Source organism: Mycena indigotica (genome assembly GCF_014461135.1).
Source record: "Mycena indigotica strain 171206Taipei chromosome Unknown Mind.scaff0003, whole genome shotgun sequence".
NCBI classification, from domain to species: Eukaryota; Fungi; Basidiomycota; class Agaricomycetes; order Agaricales; family Mycenaceae; genus Mycena; species Mycena indigotica.
Genome location: NW_023503002.1, coordinates 2563183 through 2584985, shown reverse-complemented (window position 1 = coordinate 2584985; position 21803 = coordinate 2563183). Strand labels below are relative to the sequence as shown.

Below are 21803 nucleotides of genomic sequence, written 5' to 3'. Positions count from 1 at the left end.
CACGCCGAGTGTCACACAATCACACTTCTGGCCACTTTGTGCAGGACCTTCGACATGTCCACTCGAACTACAGCATCGACCTCCAGCTCATCTAGCTCGCGTCGGGACCAAGGCTCTAACAGAAGCACCTCAAGGAATGCTCACGTATGCCAAACTTTAAGGCCTGCGATTCGATCTGACCCAAATCGTCAGCCTGCTGTCGAGTCGGCAGTCACTCGCCTCCTTGTGTCTATTAAACAACTTCTTGAATCGCTCACACAATGGAGCTTGGTGCAAATTGATGAAAATGCGGTCAGCGACGTGTATGTGCAACTTGGAAACGACTTCAATGCTGCTGTTGCTGCTTTTGCTGCTTTCAACATTGACATGGCGTGCGTCGCCGTTCCTCCCGTTATATCCTGACGCCGACGCGCTACCGTAGAGAACTCATGTCAGTACCAGATGACTTACGGAATGTCCTGGAGCAATGCCTCGCAGAAGATGCCACCCCAGACAACCTCGAACTCTATCTACCCACTGTGAGGCAAATAATCACCAATCTCCTCCAAGGTCTACGCGGAAAACAGTCGATATATCGACGAATAGTGTCTGATCACAGACATCGTTCCGAGTCGGGTTCAGAGAGCAAGCGTACTCGCTCCACCCACCGTTCACAAACTTCCCGGTCGACAACCAGCGAAGTGGAGACACCCCCAACGCCAACCTCAGTACTTCGTGACCGAGATAGCACTTCTTCACGTCGCAGCACCCAACAACGAAGGATAGACCCATCATCACCCTCTCTCAACGGAACTACGATTCCAGAACAATCTCAATTCGTTGGTGGATTTTCTCCCTCAATTGTGCAACCCGAGGCTGGGCAACCCCATGAAGAGTTTGCGGAGTCCTCGCGACGAGTTAGAGTCCCTCCTCCCATCGAACCACCTGCGCCAGATAGCTTTGAGCAATATCCATCCAATTCTCCCACCCCTGCAGAGCAGACAGCTCCTACTGCTCCAGCTCACATGAAGCGCTATTCATTGGTGGATAAGCCTGTTGCTCCTCCCACTGTCGTTGTGGACTCGTCCAGCCCAAACCACGACTCGGATACTCGACTCAATGGCACAATGTCCCCTCAGCCTCCGGACACCCCACCCATCGACTCACTTCAAGCTCCTGCGATGGAAAACTCATTAGCAGCGCTGAAGAAGAGTGATGCCCTTGAACGCAGAGCCTCAAAGCGGTTTTCGACGTACAACATCTCAAAGATGACTGGGTCTACACTACGAGAGCGTTCAACTCGGACGGGTGTTGGTGGCTCAAATCGAAGATCACTTGCTGTTTCGTCAGCATTGACCCCAGGCGAGCTTGCCGTCTTAACGGAGGCAGATGACGAAGAACCAGTAGAACATGTTGCTGCGACGCTTTTAAGAAGAACAAGTTCAAGGTCACGCAGTAATGAAGGGCGCAAGGCCAACACTCCTCCTGTTCCGCCACTTCCGGCAACACCGTCTCGTACCCCGGAACCTATAATTCCGCCATCTTCCACCACTGAGCCCTCAAAAACGGCTGTGACTGGTGTCGAATCCTCCGCGACAGGACCTTTTACCATCTTCTTGCAACTTGGCCGTGAAGTCAAGAAGGCCAAAGTCGATCGCAATATTTCCTTCGCGTCACTGCGAGTGCTATTCGTTGACAAGTTTTCATACAATCCTGGCCTTGAGAATTTCCCCACCATCTACATTCGTGATCCTTCGAGTGGGGTGCAGTATGAATTGGAAGACGTCGAGGAGGTACAAGAGAAATGTTTACTGTCTCTCAACATCGAACGTGAGTTTTTGTGTCACCTTTGTTGCATGATAGCATTTCTAACGTTGTTTAAGCGCTTGACCAAATCAAACAACATATCGACGCCCAGATATCAACTCTTTCGCAGGACCTCAAGGATCTAAAATTGGCCGTGAACAACTCAAAGCGACAGTCGATCTCGATCTCCCCGGCCACTATCGTTGGACAACCGCTGGCGGAAAGTACACCAGCCCCTCGACCAACAGAACGCCAATTCCGCAATGTAGCCCGGCGGTTATCGCGCTTTGTCGATGACACTGGCTCTTTCAGCCCTCCGGTCCAACCGCAAGTGACTGGTCAATCCCTCCAACCACAGATGACAGGTGGTTCAGTACTGTCAGACTACTCATCTCGGGTGATGACGGACCTCAAGACCCAATTCGACGAAGTCCAAAACCTTCGTCGTGATCTGGGCATAATGCGACAGTTGTATACCGAGTTCATGAAATCGACGAAGGACTCCTTAGGACAACTCCGCACCCAAACCCAATCCGTCAAGCAGCTGGCGACAACTCATGTTGGCGGTGCTCGAGAGTATATTGATACGGGCAAGAAGAAGCTTGACGTTCGCAGTCAAAATATTCTTACGGAGGTTGAAAAACTTCAAGATTTGGTTGAGGGGGTCAAAGATGATGTTGTCAAACGTCATATCACTCCCAAAGCTCAATACCTCAAGACGATTAAGAATGACATTGACTCGATGGCCACGGAGATGGAGAGCCTGAAGGACCATATCAATACGATCAAGCCGATGTGGAAGAAGACGTGGGAGGAAGAGTTGCAGAATATTGTGGATGAGCAAGGCTTCTTGACTCATCAAGAGCAGTTCCTCGAGGACCTACTGGACGACCACAAAGCCTTGATGGAAGTCTACGGTCACGTGGAGAAAATCATCAACCTCAAAGGCCCTGGTTCCGTGGGTCGGAGCGGTCGCAAAGGATTCCGACCACCGCCTCCTGAAGAAGGGCATGGTGGCTTGAGCACAGTCATGCTTGAGATTCGGGGTGCCGCAGTTGATCCAGAACGACGGATGAAGGCTATCGAGGCCAGCCAGAAAAGCAGGGAAAAGGAACTCGCAAGTCGGTCAGACGAAATGCATGCCGAATTGAGTGACTTTGTTGCTGGCAAGAAGTTGCGCATGACAGGAGGCGCAGAAGAGGCTGAGCGGGTCCGACAGAAGAGAAACGATATGACACTCAAGGCCATGTTCACCAACGGCGGGGTCCCAGATATGGGGTCGTAAAACCAAACTTGTTATCTTGCACTCTCTTTGCATATTTAACTTCTCATCGCACGCATTAACTCTCTCGCTTTCGAACACTACTGAGTCTGTATCCTATTAGTTTGTACGACTTTGACGTTTTTTTTTGCGCGGCTATAATGGATCTTTTCGCTAATGCAACGATGAGGTAGTGGTGGGAATCCGAAATAGCTAAGGCGCACCTGACAATGGTCGTCTTCTGCCACACTCGTTGAAGTGCGTATCTGCCTCCTTGATCTGATGCTTCGCGGTGTCTTTGCGGGGAACGAGCGCGATGGAGAGCTGCCGAATAGCTTGTAAGCACTCAGGCAGCCTTGATCGGAGCAAAACATTATACGTTGGAGATGGCGGAGTAGTGGGTTTCTCCACGAATTCGCCAGGGAGACGAACGTGGCGGGGAGTGAAGACAAGGTAAGAGAAGCTGAACGGAAGCTGCATGGTGGGGTGAGAGAAGGCAAGTAACTGCTATGCCCTTGTTCTAAAACTTTTGCTCGGTCCCACGTCGAAGACGCGGGTCAGTCGCGAAGGTTAAATTCATCCCCATTTGGAGCGAGCCTGAGTTTCACCAAAGCAGACGGTTCACATACTGCTTTCACAATAGATCTTGCAACTTTGGCTTCCTTATCCATTGTGCTTTAGTTTTTGGTTGTGGATGCATTGTTGTGCACACAAAACGTGACCATGATGATCTGACACAGCCACGCACCTCTCGATTTGGTCCTCGAGTCCATGGCTAGCTCGGTGCCTGTGAGCACCGGCGCGTCTGCAGCGGATGTCTTAGCAAACATATTCGCTGGATTGAAGAACAAAAACCCAGATGTGCGCTTACAAAGTGCAATTGACCTCCGACGCTATGTTGCAAGTAGCACAGTTGGCATGGCTGGAGATGGAGAGGGCGAGAATATCAGCCGGAGGTTATTCGAGCTCATTCACTCCTCTAATGGAATAGACAATATCGGTGGACTGGTTGCCATCGGTGCGTGCTACAATTTTATCACCGTCTTCAACAATAACTTGCTCCAACAGACCACCTCATAGACGCGGAGGGCGAGGTCGCAATCGAATCTCAACACAACCTATTTCGCTTTTACAACTATGTTAAGCATCTACTACCCAACCCCGATGCCTCCCTCATCCTCGCCGCGTCTAAAACTTTGGGTCACATTCTCGCTGTTGGGGGGCCTGCATTTGGCGAGAGTTTCATGGAACAGCAAGTCCAGAGTGCGATCTTGCTTACAGGATCAACCCATGGTGGGAGTTCGGAAAAGCACGATTCGTTGGGAATGGCGCGTTATGCAGGTGCACTGATATTGAAGGAACTGGCCCTAAATATGCCTGCCCAGTTCGTCCCCCATTTACCCGCTGTTCTTGACGGCGCAGTATTGGCTCCCCTTCGAGACTCAAGATTGGTCGTTAGAGAAGCCGCTGCCGAGTTATTGGCCGCATGTCTCGAAATAAGCGCGCAACGAGAACGGCAGTCACACAATTCTACCCAGCCTGGTGGATACCTTGCGAAAATCCTCGCCGATGCTCAAGCTGGACTCAAGTATACTCAACCGGAAGTCATTCATGGAAGCTTGTTTGCATACCGCGAACTACTTTTGCACGCTGGCGGTTTCATGAAGGACTCTTTTATCGAGACCGCCGAAGCAGTTCTCAGTTTTCGAGCAAACCGGGATGCCGCTGTCCGTCGTATGGTTGTTTCCATGATTCCAACCCTAGCATCCTACAACACACCCGCCTTCAAAGACCAGATTCTTCATAAAGCGATGAACCATCTTTTCTCGCAACTTGACAAGAAAGATGAACGCGACTATGCTCTTATGGCCATTGGCTTGACAGCGACGGCGGTCGGTGCAGAAATGAAGCCGTTTTTGGAGGCCATCATGAACCATATCAAAGTAAGGCTCCGAGAAAATGCAACAGCTGGAGCGACGAGTGGGCGAGGGTGTGTGAAACAGGCTTCCCGTCTTCAAGACATGCTGACTTCGCTGCAGTAGAGCGCCTCCCCCGCCCGATTCCTTGTTGGCTGCCTTGGGGCTCCTGGCTGGTGCGGTTGGACCGACACTGACGATTCTATTACACGACCATCTTCACCTACTGTTTGCAGCCGGTCTCTCCGAGGCTCTACGTGTCTGTTTAACGCAGATTGCACATGCTATTCCACCCCTCCTTGGGATTATTCAGGAGCGACTGTTGGAGGTCTTGGGGGGAATGCTGAGCGGGACAGGTTACACACGACCAGGAATGCCTGGAGCGTCCAGTGCTGCTAGTCTAGGTCATAGCGGAAGCGGCCAAGGCTCTACTAGCGGAGCAAGCAGTGTGTCAGCCTCCACAGGTACTTCAGCAACTCATGTTCCAATGTCCAATGTACCTCCACCGACCAAGGAGCAGCTAACTTTGGCCTTGACTACTCTTGCCACCTTCGACTTCTCCGGTCACATCCTCACTGATTTCGCCCAAGCGAACGCCTTGCCATACATCGAGGACGATGCACCGGAAGTCAGAAGAGCTGCTGCGGCCGCTTGTGTACGACTATTTGGAGGAGGAGCATCCAGTGGTTATGATGAGAACATCAACCACGAAATACACGTCGGCGTTGGCAGTGCAAGTAGCAGCACGACTGCTGGCGCTATGGGTGTGGGAAGTGGAGGATCGTACCATCATGCGGTTGAGGTCGTGAGCGATGTTCTTGGGAAGCTTTTAACCGTCGGAATCGCAGATCCCGGTCAGTTGGTCCTGCCAAGTTTCTTTGATCCGCTGATGTCGTTCCAGACCCTTCAATACGGCACACGATGCTCTCGTCCCTCCTTGCATCCACTCCTGAAGCTTTCGACAAGCATCTCTCCCAAGCCGAGAACGTCCGTAGCTTGTTCATAGCCCTCAACGACGAAGTCTTTGAAAATCGCGTCGTAGCGGCCGGCTTGATTGGGGTATGCCTGTCTTTGGCTTATTCTCGGATAACTCATATATTCAGCGCATGGCCAGATACAATCCAGCTTATGTAATGCCCTCATTGCGCAAGACACTGATCCAGCTATTAACTGAGCTCGAGTACTCTAGCGTGACGTACGTATCCTTCTCTAGTGCATCCGAATTGAAATGACTTGTTGCAGCTCAAATCGTGAGGAATCAACACGGCTGTTAACCTTGCTTGTCCATCACACTCAACGGTTGATCGCTCCGTATGCCCTTCCGATGCTTGCTGTTCTTTTGCAAAAGGCGCAAGCATCCGCATCCTCCTCGGTCAGCGGTAATAACGTCTCTGCGTCGATGTTGATCTGTCTTGGCACGTTGGCATCCGTTGGTGGTGAAGAGGCTCGTGAACGTATACCACAGCTTATGCCACTTTTCGTTCAAGCACTACAAGACCCTAGCCTGGCGAAGCGCGAAGCCGCTTTAAACGCGTTGGGAAGGGTTTGTAGCAGCACCGGCTACGTCGTCGACCCATTGCTGGACTACCCACAACTACTACCTGTCCTGGGCAAAATGCTTCGATCAGACTCGAGCTCCGGTGGGACGATGAGCGTGGACGCCAAACTTATTAAAATTGGAGGTGTGGCAAAAGGGTCCGGAGGTGCAGAGGCGGTTAAAAGGGAGGTTGTCAAAGTTATGGGTATCTTGGGGGCTGTAGATCCATATCGACACAAGGTATTTGCCTTTGTCTTGATTCTTTTTCTAGATTAGATGTTAATCGTCTCCACAGCTGGCTGTGACAGATCGCACGGGGATTGAAACTGCAATGATAAACCGTGTACCACTTGTGACATCAGCAGAACCGCCAACAACGAGTGCTAGCACCTCCTCGACGGACGACTATTTCCAGACAGTTGTCATGTCAGGCCTTCTTCGCGTTCTCAAGGACCCTGCCTCGAGTCCTCAGCATCACACCGCTATCGAGGCTATAATGGCGATTTTCAAAACTCAAGGACTAAAGTGCGTTGGTAGTCTTCCACAGGTGTGTTTTCTTTTTTGATCGCCGTCGATGATGTCATTTTGATTGGCAGATTATGCCAGCATTTGCTGCTGTCACTCGATCATCGCCTCCCCGACTTCAAGAGTTCCACTTGCAACAGCTCGCGATTCTCATTGGAATCATCAAATCACATGTCAGAAACCATGCAACTGAGGTGTTAGGACTCGCCAGCGAACTTTGGGATAATTCTACCCTCCAAACTCCAATCGTCGTTCTGATTGAAGCTGTTGGTCGTGCCCTTACCGCAGAAATCAAACCCTTCCTCCCGACTATCCTCCCGTTGCTTCTCAAAGTATTCACTTTTGAAGGCGAATTAAGCGAGAAGCGGATGAACACCCAAGTCAAGATTTTTGAAGCCTTCCAGACATTCGGTGCAAATATTGAAGAATATCTCCATCTCGTGATTCCAATTATTATGCGATCCGCAGAGTCTCCACTGGGAAGTACCGGTTTGCGCAAGAAGGCCATTGTAACAGTCGACAGACTGAGCAAAGTCGTCAATTTTTCAGATCATGCTTCGAGAATCGTGCACCCTCTGATGCGTATCTTGGAGAGGGGAGTATCGGAGCTGAGAGTCGCCGTTCTAGACACTCTGTGCTCCTTGATGGTTCAACTGGGCTCTGATTTTGTGATTTTTGTTCCAACGATCAACAAAGTAGGTCTGGTTCCTCTGGTCTTGGTAAAGCTGAATGCTTCACTCAGTGTCTGATTCGTCATCCCATACAACACGTAGCATATGATCGCGCAGTACAGCAGCTACTCAACGGCGAGCGACTGACCCATGAACCTAATTCCTTCTCGTCCGCATTTCTTGCACTTGGAGAAGTATTCTGGATTAACATTTACTCAGGCTCAGTGAAACCAAAGTCCCGGAATTCGCCATTCCTGAAGCGGCCAAACTTACCGTCAATCAAATCCATCTCAAGCAAGCGTGGGATACTGCTCAAATCAATACTCGTCAAGACTGGATTGACTGGATCCATCGTGTCGGGGTTGAGTTCATCAAAGAAAGCCCATCGCATGCTCTACGTGCTTGTATGAGCCTGGTTGAAACTCAAGGTGCATTGGGCAAGGAGCTGTTTAATGCTGCTTTTCTATCGTGCTGGGGAGAGCTTTATGAGCAATATCAGGTTTTTTTTTTTACCCTTTGCGGAGTTGCCGCTGTTCTGATTGCGCAACTTAGGATCATCTTGTTCGCTCCATTGAAATTGCGCTCACGTCGCCTGTGGCCCCTTCAGAGGTGATTCGCCGTCTGCTCGATCTTTGTGAATATATGGAGCATGAAGAGAAGCCACTTCCTATCGACCAAAACACATTGGGCGAGTATTCGACCAAGTATCTTGCCTATGCCAAGGCGTTACACTGGAAGGAGCTCGAGTTCTTCGCCAACCCATCGCCAGCTATTCTGGAGTCACTCATATCTATCAATACGCGTCTTCAACAACATGATGCTGCTTCTGGTGCTCTTCTTACTGCCCGTGAGCAGTACGACGTTACCAACAAGGAGGAATGGTATGAGCGTCTCGGTCAATGGCAAGAAGCACTTGAAATATACGACGAGAAAGTGGAGAACGATCCTAACTCTTCTGAGTTCCAAATCGGCAGAATGCGGTGTTTGCATGCCCTAGGCGAATGGGAACATCTTGCTTCCGACGTTGATGAGCGGTGGTCAACATCAACTAATGAAGAACGGCGGCAAATTGCGCCCATGGCGGCCGCTGCAGCGTGGTCACTGAGCGAGTGGGATGCGATGGACAATTATATCTCGACCATGCGGTCCGACTCGCCTGACCGATTCTTCTACAGGGCCATTCTCTCGGTTCATCACAACCAGTTCTCCAAGGCTCTATCACACATTTCCAAAGCCAGGGAGCTCCTCCATCCAGAATTGACTGCGTTTGGCGGACCCGGTTACGCCCGTTCCTACAAGTATGATGATTTCTTTCACTTTCGATATCAAGTTACTGACTCATTTCAGCGTCATGGTCCGCGCGCAGATGCTTTCCGAATTGGAGGAAGTGGTCTCATATAAACAATGTTCTGACCAGCCAGAGCGCCAACAAATGATGCGGAAAACTTGGATGAAGCGACTTCAGGGATGTCAACCTGAAGTCGAAGTTTGGCAGCGGATACTCCAAGTCCGAACCCTCATCATCAACCCTGAGGATGACCCAACTGCTTTCATCAAGTTCGCAAATCTCTGTCGCAAATCTGACAGAATGGCCTTGGCGGAGAAGACGATCAACTCGTTGCTCACGCCAGATCGGGTAAGTCGCCTTCCTTTTCCAGTTTGACATATGATTATCTTGTCTTATCTTTGCCAGCTCCAACATTTACGCGAACATCAACCGACAAGGGCGCCACCAAACGTTGTCTATGCCCAGCTCAAATACATGTGGGCACAGGATACCGAAGCGGCTTCTAAAGAAGCTTGTCTTGCTGAACTACGTCAATTCACAATCAGCTTATCCAATGACCTGGCCGCGGAGAGAAACACAAACGAGCACGCCCAACGAGCTGGACTACCCGGACAACGTATGACAGAGCTGAAAGATCTTTTAGCTCGATGTTATTTCAAGCAGGGCGAATGGCAGGTAGCGCTAAATGAGGATTGGTACCGGGTATGTGTGAAACTATTTGTCATATATCACATGACCTCTATCGTGCAGGATGGTAGCAGCATCAACGATGTAGTCGACTCATACGCTCTCGCGACTCATTTTGATCCTGGCTGGTATAAAGCATGGCATACGTGGGCCATGGCCAACTTCAATGTCGTCAGTCAGCTCGACAGCCAGGATGAGAGAAATAGCAGTTTAACGGCTGACCTCCTTCCAACGCACGTAGTACAATCTATCAATGGTAGCTTCAGCTACACTGTGTTGTTGTTGCCTGACTCATCCATATTAGGCTTTTTTCAATCAATTGCGTTGCGCAACGAGGACGCGTTACAGGACACACTTCGTTTATTGACTTTGTGGTTCAAGTATGGTGCTCACGAGGATATTTCTCATGCTATTGCGGCCGGTTTCTCTTCTGTGGAGATTGACACTTGGCTGCCAGTGATTCCCCAGGCACATATTTCCCTTTTTGTCAATAGGGTCGACGAAACTAAGCTTGCCTAGATCATTGCGCGCATTCAAACGCCACATACCAACATCCATCGCAACGTCAGCAACCTACTTGCAGAAGTCGGCAAACAACATCCCCAGGCACTCATCTATCCGCTTACCGTCGGTTCGAAATCACCTAGTGCTTCTCGAAAGGAGGCAGCTCAAAGAATCATGGACCGAATGCGGGAGCACAGTCCGAAAATAGTTGAACAGGTACATCCTTGTCGTTCACTCCCGCACGATGAGCAGGTTGACAGCCCGTCTAGGCTAGTGTCGTCAGTCGGGAATTGATTCGAGTCGCCATTCTTTGGCACGAGATGTGGCATGAAGGACTGGAAGAAGCCTCCCGCATGTACTACACGTTGCGTAACCCGAACGGGATGCTCGCTGTTCTAGAGCCACTGCATGAAATGCTTGAAGCAGTAATTATCCTATTCTTATTTATTCCTTTTCGAGACATCTGACTTGACTTAATATAGGGTCCGCAAACCGTCCGGGAAACGTCGTTCACGCAGGTATTTGGTACAGAGCTCAGACATGCTCGAGAGGCTTGTCGACGATATCGACAACATGGAGAGACACGGGAGTTGGACAACGCATGGGGTATCTATTTTGCGGTACGTGACTTGTTTTTTTTCTTGTTCAGACTAGGCACTAAAGGTGCGAATTTGGATTAGGTGTTCCAAAAAATCGAGAAGCAATTACCCCAGCTAACGGCGCTCGACTTGCAGTATGTTTCCCCGGTCCTCCAAAACATTCGCGATCTGGATCTTGCAGTCCCAGGTACGCTTAGATGTCTAGGTCTAAATCATAATAACCTGGGAGAACAGGCACCTATCAGAGTGGCCGCGAAGTCATCCGTATCGGTAGTTTTGTTCAGCGTTTAGCCGTCATCACATCCAAACAGCGGCCTCGTCGGATGTCCTTGAAGGGAAGTGATGGCCGGGATTACCAATATATTCTGAAAGGTATGTGCGGAAGGACATTTAGCACAGCAACCAATGCTATCTTTAGGTCACGAGGATCTCCGCCAAGACGAGCGTGTCATGCAATTGTTCGGTCTCGTTAACACTTTGCTTTCCGTGGACACCGACAGCTTCAAACGGCAATTGCACATCCAACGCAACCCTATCATTCCACTCGCGCCTAACGCTGGGCTTATTGGCGCCATCCAAGAGAGCGACACTCTTCATGAGCTCATTCGCGACTACCGACACTCTATCAAACTGTTGTTGAACATTGAGTACCGACTCATGCTCCAAGTACGGTCAACTTCTTCCACGCTTCTCAAAAATGCTGAGAGCAATTTCAGATGGCTCCCGACTACGAGAATCTCCCACTACTCCACAAGATTGAAGTGTTTGAGTATGCCATGGACAACACGTCTGGCCACGATCTCTACAAAATCCTATGGCTCAAGTCTACCAATTCAGAGCACTGGTTAGAGCGACGAGCCTCTTATACGCGTTCACTCGCCGTTAACAGCATGGTTGGCCACATCCTTGGCTTGGGCGACCGCCATCCCTCGAACGTGATGATGTCGCGCAAGACCGGAAAGGTGGTCCATATTGACTTTGGAGACTGTTTCGAGGTTGCGATGCATCGTGACAAGTTCCCAGAGAAGGTGCCCTTCCGGTTGACGAGGATGTTGACCCACGCAATGGAGGTCGGCGGCATTAAAGGGTCATTCCGCAAAACATCGGAGATCTCGATGCGGGTATTGAGGGCCAACAACGAGTCGCTGATGGCGGTGCTGGAGGCATTCGTTTACGACCCACTTATCAACTGGAGATTGATGCAAGCAGATGTTGGTCAGGGCGAAGAGGGCAGTTCGAAAGAAAACAGACCGGGAGATTTGGCATGGGTTTCCGCGCGGCCAGACGGCATCCCAAGACCGTTACGAGCTAACGAAAACGATATATTTAATGGTTTGCTGTCCTCCCATCTTCTCCTCGATGATACTGAATTGTCTCGCAGAAGCCGGGGAGACTGGAGTCCAAGAAGTGCGGAACAATCAGGCACTGCTGGTTTACAACCGCGTGCAAGCTAAGCTAACGGGTGCGTTTCATGAACTTTCAACGAAGAAATGGTTGTCAAACAGTGTCCAGGTCGTGACTTTGACCCTGATGTCGCGCTCTCCGTAGAGGATCAGGTTGAGAAACTGATTATCCAGGCAATGTCGCTAGAAAATCTGTGTCAGTGCTTTGCTGGGTGGTGTGCATTTTGGTAAATGGAGGGTTGGACTCATTCCTACTAACTAAAGCAATGTGTAACTGTATCAATAGACTTTTTGCATTCTAATACTAGAAAGTGACTCTACTTATTGATTGATGTGGATCAGACAATGGGGGAGATGCAATGGCCCAAAGAGTTACTTACTCCATGACGACACACGCATGGTGAAGCGGTTATCATGCTTGCCTTCCATTAAGTAGCTTAGCTCGGTAGCAAGCGGCAGGGGTTCGACTCCCCTTGCGTGTATTTTTTGGCTCTACAACTCTTTGGTTGTTTAGATTTTTCTCACAAGCCCTCAGTGCAATTCACTCTATAGTTTTTCACCCTCCATGACTCAATGAAAATTTTGATAGTCCTACTATGTCTCATCATCAAAATCCAAATGCAAATCTCCTGGTACCACCCTCAACTCATCTTCCTCTGCCTCCTCCGCATGCTCCTCTTCTGGCCCTAGGTACGACAGACAGCCACTGTTACACCCTTGCCATCGTAATGGCACCACATCACCAAGATCTACACCCGCAACCGTCTTCTCCCACGAGAATCGCTCCTCAGCAGGCCTGACAAAAACGGACGGACGACTGTGAGGATGTTTAGAAGAACTGCAGACCCCAAGTTCGATATCATGCTCAGCGGAGAGGTTGCCATCCCAATCGAAAACACTGTTGGGGTGTATCCCATCCAGTATTCGTCGCAGTGAAATGGGCATGACCTGTGTGAAACGCTTCCTCCCTGGCGGAGGTGACTTGGTCGCTTCGCCGTTCTCTAGAATAGGAAGTTCGTAGTACTTGGCTAGACGCCGAGAATGAATATCGTTCACGGTGTTGGCCCCAGGCAAGTCGGAGGTGAATAGGATGCGCAGACACAGCTCCACGAGCGGAGTCACACGCGGCAAGAGTCTCTGTGTTCGAGACACGAAACCCGTGCCATGTGGAATGACCGTCATGCTGTCGGTGCTGAGGAAAGGGTTGGGGAAGACATTCAGATTCTGGAGGCGTAATTGAGCAATTTCGGCTGGAAGATACGATAGTTGGTTGTTGGCGATGTTTAGGGTGTGAAGGTTTACTAGAAAACGAATATCCGGATGGAGCACTGTTAGACAATTGGAACCTGGACCTTCATTTAAGAACACGGAAAATAGCAAGAATATGGATTGCGCACGTAGGCTGAGAACTGTCAGCTTCTCCACCTGGAATAACTCTTTCGGCAGAATATTGATGTGGTTCACGCCTAAAAACAGCGCTATTTCGCCAGAGATACGAGAGGAGCCGGGACCCAAAACAGCTGGAGCTGTCTTTACCCGACTGAACGTGCGGGTCGAACCTAGCAGTAATACTGGGTTGGGCGGTGGTGGTGGGACGTATAACGGAGCAAAAAATGCGCCAAGATCGTCGATAAACCTCATCGGAATCGAGGTCAAATTACAACCACTTCTCCAAGTCAGTAAAGCCAAGTAACGGTGTAGTATGCGAGCACGAACTCCAAAAGGATGCTCCCATTTCCACTATCGATGAGATCCGAGGCCGCCTTGTCCCAAATTGCGGCTTCTGCGTCCTCTGCTCGGACGGTCGACTGGCGCGGTGTTGGTGTCGGTGTGAAGGGCATCATCTCGACGGTATCCTCCAAGTAGTCCTCTGTACGTCGTTTTTTCTCCTGCCTTTCACGTGATGGAGAATCGTTGAGTCGTTTGGCTCTTTTGACGCCCTTTTCACTGTCAGGCGGTATCCAGGGTTTCGCTGAGGCGGCGTAGAGATCGAACTGGCCAGCAGGCAGAGAAACGAGGCAGTCGGGGTCAATTCTAGGAGACGCTGGCGGGGAAGAGTCACCGTAGGTATTGGGGGAGGAGGGCGGAGAAGAGTCTGGTGCCCATGGGGGTGAGGACATCAAAGTTATACGATCACGTGGTTCAGTCACACCGCGATACTTCTCAGAGCACACGACCTCAACATTCAACTGTTACACTTCTAACTATTGCGGAAACACGATCCGGAGCGTGCTCCCAGTCAACAGGACCGTCTGCCCACGACGCTGTCGAACGACTTGGCCCGCTAGCATCCCAAATACCCAACTGAAGTCTCATTTCGTGCGTAGGGTAGTGCATATACCCGTTCCGCATGCAGTTTTCTGACTAAATATCAGAGCTCGAAGGATAAAAACACATTATCCCACCTTTATTCAAGACTCTGAATACTCTCCCGTCAAGACTCCATTGGATTCTCGCGTCATTCATGTCGATGCTATACGAATGAACTTGGTCGATGCTGTCGACAGGCTCTTTTGTGCTGAATCCGAGGTTGTACTCTGGTGGCGAGTTGGGTGGTTCCACGAAAAGATTGGTTTGCCAGGTCTTGTGCTGTGCACAAACAAATTCAATGTCGATCTCGTCAGCCGTGTCAGTGCCTATGAGAATGCCCGCAACAACCAGTCCGCTGATCAACGGCGAGGAGACTTCGAAGGTCGCTTTGCCAGTCCTGAAGCTGTAGTCAATCGCGAAGATCTCATGCTCATAATCACGGACCTGAACGGCACAGTCGAGTTGATCGTGGTACCCCATCCCACCTTATCGTTTGTTCCATTCGAAGTTGTCACCTGCCCGGCGGGCTTATTGAGATACAACTCGAGGCCGCGGTTGGTGAACGCATATGATCCATCCACAAGTGAGAATCCAGAGTCAAAGGCGCCTTGTGGGTTCGGAGCAGTGAAATCGGCATGGAAAGGACGGCAGCCGCGCCGAGAATGGATGGCTGAGTTGGCGAGGGTGTCAGGTATAAGCGCCAAGAGCGTGAAGGCGAGGCCGAGGCCAGCAGTAGCGATGTGCATGAGAGTCCGAAACAGGAAATAAATGACGTTTGACAGCGGTCAAAGCGATTATTATTTGGCGCGGCTGATGATTGACGTCGGTCTTTCCGTGCCGGTGCTGTAATCCGGAGCCTTTCTTCGCCTAATAACCGACGGTACCTAAAAATTGATCATAACGAGAATCTTCGATTTTGGGCCCGCCCGGTGGCCGACCTTTCTGCAACCATCTGGAGTCCGCACCCATCAGGCAACATGCATGAGTCGTTTGCCTTCTATACGCCTGGTCCTCATTCGCGACCTGATTAATGCTGTTCTGGCCAGAACACACGAAGATCGTCCCCCCTGGGTGCTTTCTGGACGCCACCCAACTTGCACTGGTTGACATTTTGTTGAAGGTCGCCTCCTCATTGCCTCGATGACGGTTGTTGCTCAAGAATGTGAATGATCCGGTCAGCGTATTCCTCCGACCTACTATTTCGGGAACAACGATGCGTTCAATTGGTTTGATTGGTTCGTAGTATAGGTAAGGAGCGATGGACTATTCACAGCAACTAGGAAATGGTACAGGAATGCGATTTACAGAAAGCAGGAGTGAGTCAAGACATACAATGCGATAATAAAAGTGGTGGTACCAGTAGTGGATTAGCATGGCAATTCAATATTGGTTTCTTGGTGGTACAGCGACCGAACGGCGAAATGCTCGTTCTTTTGTTGGCCTTCTTTACACAAACAGGCATGCGGTTCCAATCAACGCTGCTGTCGTTGTCGGAGGTAAATGCAGAAAAGGAAAGTGGTGGCGATTCAGGAAGCGACCTCGACGACACCCCGCCAGCTCCAGCCTGAGGTATCGTCCTCGTTATGAAAATCCATAAATGACTTGAGCCCAAGAGCAGATTTGTGACGGGGTTTGGACGAGTGCGAGCTGCTTTCGCGAGAATGAGGCGTGGAGGGTGGAGAAGGAGCGGTCCGCAGGTCACCATCTTCTAGCCTGGCGATGAGCCTAATGAGTTGGTCATCGCTCAACAGGGTGTCGAGGTCTTGGTCCATGATAGGGACGGCGCCTGAATGGTGCTGCACTTGCTCGTCATCCTCCTCGTCGTCACTAAGGCTCATGAAGTTCTCTGTTGCAGCGAATGGAGGGGACGGTCGTCTTCCTTCAAGGCAGTCCAACGCTTTGTCTCGTCGTTTCCGGCGGTAGCGAGTAGAGACTGTAGAAGTTGTGGCAGACGCCCGAGTTGCGTTTGATAAGACCGATGGCTTTCGTTGCGGCGCTAACGCAGTCTTAAGCGCGTGTGGGGTCACTTTTGTGCGTGAGAAAGAGGGAGTGTCAGGTAGAATGGCGGCCGGAACTGGTTTGGCGGAAGGAATGGAGCGAGAGGTAGGCGACAAGCCAACTGGCGAAGGTGGAGGCAGAAGGTTGGGCGAATCTGGAATCTGACTACAACAAGGGTCAGAACTGCGCAAGACAAAAAGCACAATCACGGACCGGTCTGTAAATAAGAAAGAGTCTCGAGAAGAACGTGGTAGACGATGAGCAGAGGAAGATTTCCTTTTCATGCTGCGTGAGCGCAACGATAGCGATTCGGCCAAGTCAAGGGACAAGAAGGAACGATATTCGTTGCTGTCGCGTCGAGGCTGGAGAGTGAAGTAGAACATGGAAGCTTCGTCATCTTCGTATGCACCAGACATCCGATAAGAGTCGGTGGGCAATGAGCCTCGACGTGAGCCAAAGTCAAAAGAGTCGCGCGAATTCACTGAGGCGGGAGACGAGCTGGGAGGGGAGAGGAGGCCAGATATGAAGAAAGAGGAGTAACCAACAGGCGAGTTTGTGCGGAAAAGCGCCATTGAGTGGTCGGGGAGGAATGGGGAACCCAACCATGTGTCCTCACGGCTTTTAAACTGCCAGGCAAATTACACGATCGAGATCTCAGGCCGTCACGCTAATGTCACGCATTAGAGGCTTCAGCAACTCACCTAGAAGCCTCCTCACGACAAATCCACGGCGATTTGAAACGATTACGGGCAGCAGACGAGTCTGTCGCGTGAATTGATTATCTTTCCGGGGTTCTTGCAAGTTCTATGACGCGCTTTCCGTTGAGGATTCGCCCTTGGCAAGTTAATGTTCCTTGAAGAGAAGTTGAAGCCGTCTTTCAACCCAAGCAAATTCACTCGAGCTCACAAAGCACGACTTGCACCCACTACCTCGTGTCTAGCACACGGTGACTTGACTAGTGCGCTTTTGTCGCGTATCACCCTCGGTGAATAAAGCAGAGCATGACCGTGAAGAGTGGGTCGAGTTTCATCTTGGCTCCGTTCTCGTAATGCCTATTTCTCATTGTCCTCCCCCGGCGCTGGAAGCCAACTGGAAGCTGTCGGTGGTAGCCCGACGTCGGAATATACTGACTCTAAAAAAGGTACACCCAAGTTACCAGGTCGCGGAAGGCCCACGCCACCGTCAACAATAGGATCCACTTCGTTGGTTGGTGGCGTCAACGGCTCGGACTCGGGATCCTATCCAATTAATTATTTCGTCAAAGCTGTTTTTTACCATGATATTTTCCCTCCCACGTAGACACTCGTCTTTCCCCTTGGACAACGTCCTCCAGCCGCGTTTGTTTCAGGTTGTGGTGAAAATCTTCGGGGCTCCGACCAGGATGGATCAGGAATATTGGATGACAACATTTTGCCTTATCCGGACTGTTACTAACGCCCACCATCCAGCCATTCACCACGACAACATGTTTTGCCGCAGAATCTGCGAGACATTATGCTGAGGTGTATCACCTTGGGGATTCCGCATGACAAGCACCGATTTCTGCAGTGAGCAGCTATTTTCTGACAGGACTCGTGGGTGGAGAACTTCTCACGCGTGAGATTATGGCTTCAAATGAGTCTCCAAGACGGCCAGACGGTCAGCTTGGGCTGATTTATTCATTGAACAACCAACAACATTGTTGACACGGATGAGCCTCACCCTATTCCTAGAGTACTTAACTTACCCTGCTCATGACGAGTTGGAGGGAGACATGAGCGTTGCATATATACGACTCAGTCGTCGAAAGAGAATACTAGCAGAACCAGGCCTTTGTTGAAATACGCGATTAGTAGTTGTTCACGTGGTCGCGCCGTTGCTCTCCTTCTTCCAGCTCAATGACATCGTTTCCGAAGTTTTCTCGAATCGGCCATGCCGGGCACGTAAATCGCTGCCTAACTGGCCTCCCAGCGTCTCAGGTTGAGGCAGAATCGACCCGGTTGGATTGTCTTTTCCTTCAAATCTAACTTGCTCAATATATTCATAACAGAATGGCTGTGGGCTTTTATTGCCTTGGGACCCTCGACCTTCTCGGCGCGCTAGACTCCAAAACTACCGATACCGATCGCAAGAACTTCAGAGAATGGATATGGGAGCAACAAACGCGTAAGCAACGTCTGCTCACTGCGGAATCCCACAATCTATTGTCTATCTAGATGGTCCTAATGGCTCTGGCTTTAGACCGAGCCCCTTCGCTACCCCGGACTCTCTAAGCGAGGTTATTCATCCCGCTTGCCGGCGCTGTCGCTGAAGCCATTGGGTACAGCAACCATACGGCGCGTACAATGGCCCGCATTTGGTCATGACCTACACTGCCCTGTTAACACTCGCCATTCTGCGAGATGACTTCTTAAGACTGGATCGTAAAGGGTTGATAAAATTCATGCGATCTTGTCAGAAAGAGGACGGAAGGTATGCGTCTCCCACTCAATAATGATTTACTTGAACCCTTATTCAGCTTCTCCATCGTCCCAGGCTTCGGGGAATCTGACCTCCGTACCATTTACTGTGCCTTCAGCATTTGCCATATGTTAGAAGACTGGTCGGGCATCGATGTCCCTCGCGCATTGAACTACATCGAAACGTGTCGTGTCAGCCTGCGTTCTCTTCAACTTGAACGGATCAGCTCATAGACGGTGTTGCAGTCGTACGAAGGTGGCTATGGCCAGAATTCCTTTTGCGAAGCATCAGGTATCTGTCCCAAATATTGACAAAAACCTGCAATCTCACCGTCATTTCCAGGTGGCCCGACCTACATCGCACTCGCTTCTATTCATCTAGCACGACCTTCTTCACCGCTCACCGCCGGCCAACGCTCTAGATCGATACACTGGCTCATCCACAACCAACACTCCTCAGGCGGCTTTCGAGGACGGACAGGCAAGGAGGCTGATGCTTGCTATAGCTTTTGGTGTGGGGCCAGCTTAAAAGTTCGTGCTCAAGTTAGCCATATCATATTCTCCAATTCCGACAGATACTCGACGCAGAAGATCTAGTCGACAGTAATGCTCAGTTCATCGCAAGCTGCCAGTTCAAGTATGGCGGAATCGCAAAGACACCGGGGCATGATCCAGGTACTTGGTTAAATACAAATTCTTGTTTTTTCAGCGAAGGGCTCAACAACTTTTTTTGTGCATTTTCTAAATCTAGACCCCTACCATACCTATCTTTCTATCGCTGCCCTCTCGCTCTACCCGCCTCACGTACCAGACGACGAATCTACAGCAGTTCTACAATCTTGGAAATTTGGAGGACTTGACCCGCTGCTCAACGCCACAACGGAGACTGTAGCGTGGATTCGGGCGCATGTACCTTCGTCAACTACTGGGCAGGAACCTCAGTAGTCGGGACGATGGTAGGGCGCTCGAAAGCGTCGGAAGCAAACTCGCGCTGGGCCTCTCCTTTCTTGTTCTTGAAGAAGACCATGTCACCCTCATCTTCGATGAAGCAGCATTGGGTGAAGTTGCGCCAGAAGGCACGGTACATGTTCTGTAAAGCTATTAGAAAGACAAATCACATCGACTGGAGTAACGGACCGTCGAATCGTAGTTGTAGTGCTCGGGGATGACCTTCTTGAGGTATTCAGTGACCTCGGGTTGGTTGTCTGTTGGACGCAATCAGGGCAGTGCAAAACTCAGTCTCGATCAACACATACAGAAGGGAATGTTGGAGAACAAGTGGTGGCCAACGTGGAAACGAGAGACATAGTGGAGGAAGAAGTTTCCAGCCCAGCCCAAGAACGGACGGTCAACGGTGGAGACAGCGCCACGGAGGAAGGACCATTGGGACTTGCGGTAGTAGGGAAGGGTGGGGTCGCAGTGATGAAGGAAGGTCAACATGACAATCCAGTTGTTAACGAACTAAAGATAATCGAATTCAGACAGCAACACCCGCAAGTGTGTCAAGACACGCACTGAGTAGGGAATGAACCAAAGGCGGAACCAGTTGAGCAGACCAACACCGGGTTGGCTAGCCCACTTGTAGAGAAGGAAGCCAGAACCGAGAATGAAGAGATCGGCGAGAATGATGCCCTTGCGTTGGCTGGGACGGAAGAGACCGGAGCTGGGTGAGAAGTGCTATCAACAAGTTCAGAGTCCGACTGATACCAGATGAGACGATGAAACTGACGTTGGTGCCCGCAGGGTAGCGAGGGTGGCCAGTCGCGTTGGTGAGGAGGTAGAAGTTCCAGCCAATGGATTGTTGGACAATCATGCGGATGAGCGTGTATAGAGGAGCATCCTCAAAGATTTCGGTGTAGTCATTGGGTTGTGCGACGGACTTCTCGGGGAGCTTGAATTCCTTGCGAGTGTGGGCTTGAGAATGCGATCATTAACGATCATGTGACTGCAGAGGAATAGAAAATTGACTACTCACGGACCCAGTTCTCTTCACGCTCCAAGCTCATAGTCGCCTTGTGGTGCGCGTTGTGCGAAGCACGCCAGCCGAAGAATGGCGTCATGAGGAACTAAAAAAGATAAAGATTGAGTTAGCATCTCTCAATCAAAAAAGTGGTAGCTGTCGATGCGTACGGAGTGGCAAATGAGACCAGTGATGTGGTTGACCCAGCCGTGAGGGGAGATGTTCATATGCCCGGCCTCATGAGCGATGCACCAGAATCCAGTGAAGACGATGCCCTGAGAGAAACAGTAGGCTGACCAAAGCAGCCATCGAGCGGCGGTTGCAGCTTGAGGCGAGACCGCAGCCTCAATCAGTTGCGCAACCGGCTCGATTTGCCATGCCAACTTGTAGAGAGTGAAGGCACAAACAAAGTCGCGAGCAAGGTAGAAAAGTCCCTTCGCGGTGCTCTTCTCGAAAAGGTGGGGCGGGATGGCAGCCCGAACTTGAGCGAGGGTGAGCTAGATCGGTTAATTAGACAGGAAAATTGGTGGGTTGGCGGGCGTACCTTGGGAGGCGAGAAAGGAACCTTCAACCTAGCCTTGTACTCAGGGCTGTCCGTGAAGGATGTAGGAAACATGGTCGAGGGATGAGTGTCAAACTTCCCATCTTGATATTTATATGCCCCGCCCATTCAATAAGGGCATCACTGGCAAACATCCGGCGAGACCAATACCAAGACGATTACCAGCCTTCCTGTGCGATTATGCTTACAGCTCCGATAGGAAGATTGGCATCCGAGTTTCCTGAGGCACGATGGAGGTCAAAGTCCAAAGTCAATCGCGGCTCGATCGGACCAAATTTGTTCGCATTGATAGTCACAATCTCAAAGAACATGCCGTATTGAAGCAGGGACAAATCGCTTTGGAAAAACCAGGGGGAATG

At 50.6% G+C, this 21803-nt stretch overlaps 6 protein-coding genes across 6 annotated transcripts; 3 read left to right on the top strand and 3 right to left on the bottom strand.

Moving 5' to 3' along the window:
• Positions 1 to 54: 54 nt before the first annotated feature.
• Positions 55 to 3070, top strand: MIND_00354100 (AIP3 domain-containing protein; the record flags this gene model as incomplete). Its single annotated transcript, XM_037360387.1, has 4 exons — positions 55 to 144; positions 193 to 371; positions 422 to 1809; positions 1863 to 3070. The coding sequence occupies 4 exons, from the start codon at positions 55 to 57 to the stop codon at positions 3068 to 3070; spliced, it is 2865 nt and encodes a 954-aa protein (XP_037223272.1).
• Positions 3071 to 3817: 747 nt separating this feature from the next.
• MIND_00354000 (Serine/threonine-protein kinase TOR) lies at positions 3818 to 12407 on the top strand (the record flags this gene model as incomplete). Its single annotated transcript, XM_037360386.1, has 24 exons — positions 3818 to 4064; positions 4115 to 5036; positions 5086 to 5816; positions 5864 to 6021; positions 6066 to 6157; positions 6205 to 6739; positions 6795 to 7046; positions 7096 to 7719; positions 7767 to 7864; positions 7915 to 8194; positions 8248 to 8993; positions 9043 to 9331; positions 9389 to 9685; positions 9734 to 9926; positions 9975 to 10156; positions 10190 to 10390; positions 10444 to 10599; positions 10657 to 10794; positions 10855 to 10960; positions 11008 to 11145; positions 11192 to 11439; positions 11490 to 12105; positions 12155 to 12235; positions 12286 to 12407. 24 exons carry the CDS (start codon positions 3818 to 3820, stop codon positions 12405 to 12407), a joined length of 7452 nt encoding a protein of 2483 aa, XP_037223271.1.
• A 363-nt stretch (positions 12408 to 12770) lies between these two features.
• On the bottom strand, positions 12771 to 15232 carry MIND_00353900 (Glycoside hydrolase family 16 protein; the record flags this gene model as incomplete). The annotated part of the gene is made up of 6 exons (XM_037360385.1): positions 12771 to 13522; positions 13574 to 13842; positions 13893 to 14335; positions 14382 to 14536; positions 14582 to 14883; positions 14931 to 15232. The coding sequence occupies 6 exons, from the start codon at positions 15230 to 15232 to the stop codon at positions 12771 to 12773; spliced, it is 2223 nt and encodes a 740-aa protein (XP_037223270.1).
• A 780-nt stretch (positions 15233 to 16012) lies between these two features.
• Positions 16013 to 17056, bottom strand: MIND_00353800 (uncharacterized protein; the record flags this gene model as incomplete). Its single annotated transcript, XM_037360384.1, has 2 exons — positions 16013 to 16649; positions 16698 to 17056. The coding sequence occupies 2 exons, from the start codon at positions 17054 to 17056 to the stop codon at positions 16013 to 16015; spliced, it is 996 nt and encodes a 331-aa protein (XP_037223269.1).
• A 1290-nt stretch (positions 17057 to 18346) lies between these two features.
• Positions 18347 to 19867, top strand: MIND_00353700 (Terpenoid cyclases/Protein prenyltransferase; the record flags this gene model as incomplete). Its single annotated transcript, XM_037360383.1, has 9 exons — positions 18347 to 18462; positions 18514 to 18629; positions 18680 to 18741; positions 18790 to 18935; positions 18982 to 19114; positions 19169 to 19214; positions 19266 to 19453; positions 19498 to 19597; positions 19674 to 19867. The coding sequence occupies exons 1-9, from the start codon at positions 18362 to 18364 to the stop codon at positions 19865 to 19867; spliced, it is 1086 nt and encodes a 361-aa protein (XP_037223268.1). The 5' UTR covers positions 18347 to 18361.
• MIND_00353600 (Delta-12 fatty acid desaturase protein) lies at positions 19845 to 21552 on the bottom strand (the record flags this gene model as incomplete). Its single annotated transcript, XM_037360382.1, has 8 exons — positions 19845 to 20012; positions 20060 to 20127; positions 20179 to 20383; positions 20438 to 20599; positions 20652 to 20836; positions 20898 to 20988; positions 21053 to 21379; positions 21427 to 21552. The coding sequence occupies 8 exons, from the start codon at positions 21550 to 21552 to the stop codon at positions 19845 to 19847; spliced, it is 1332 nt and encodes a 443-aa protein (XP_037223267.1).
• Positions 21553 to 21803: the final 251 nt, after the last annotated feature.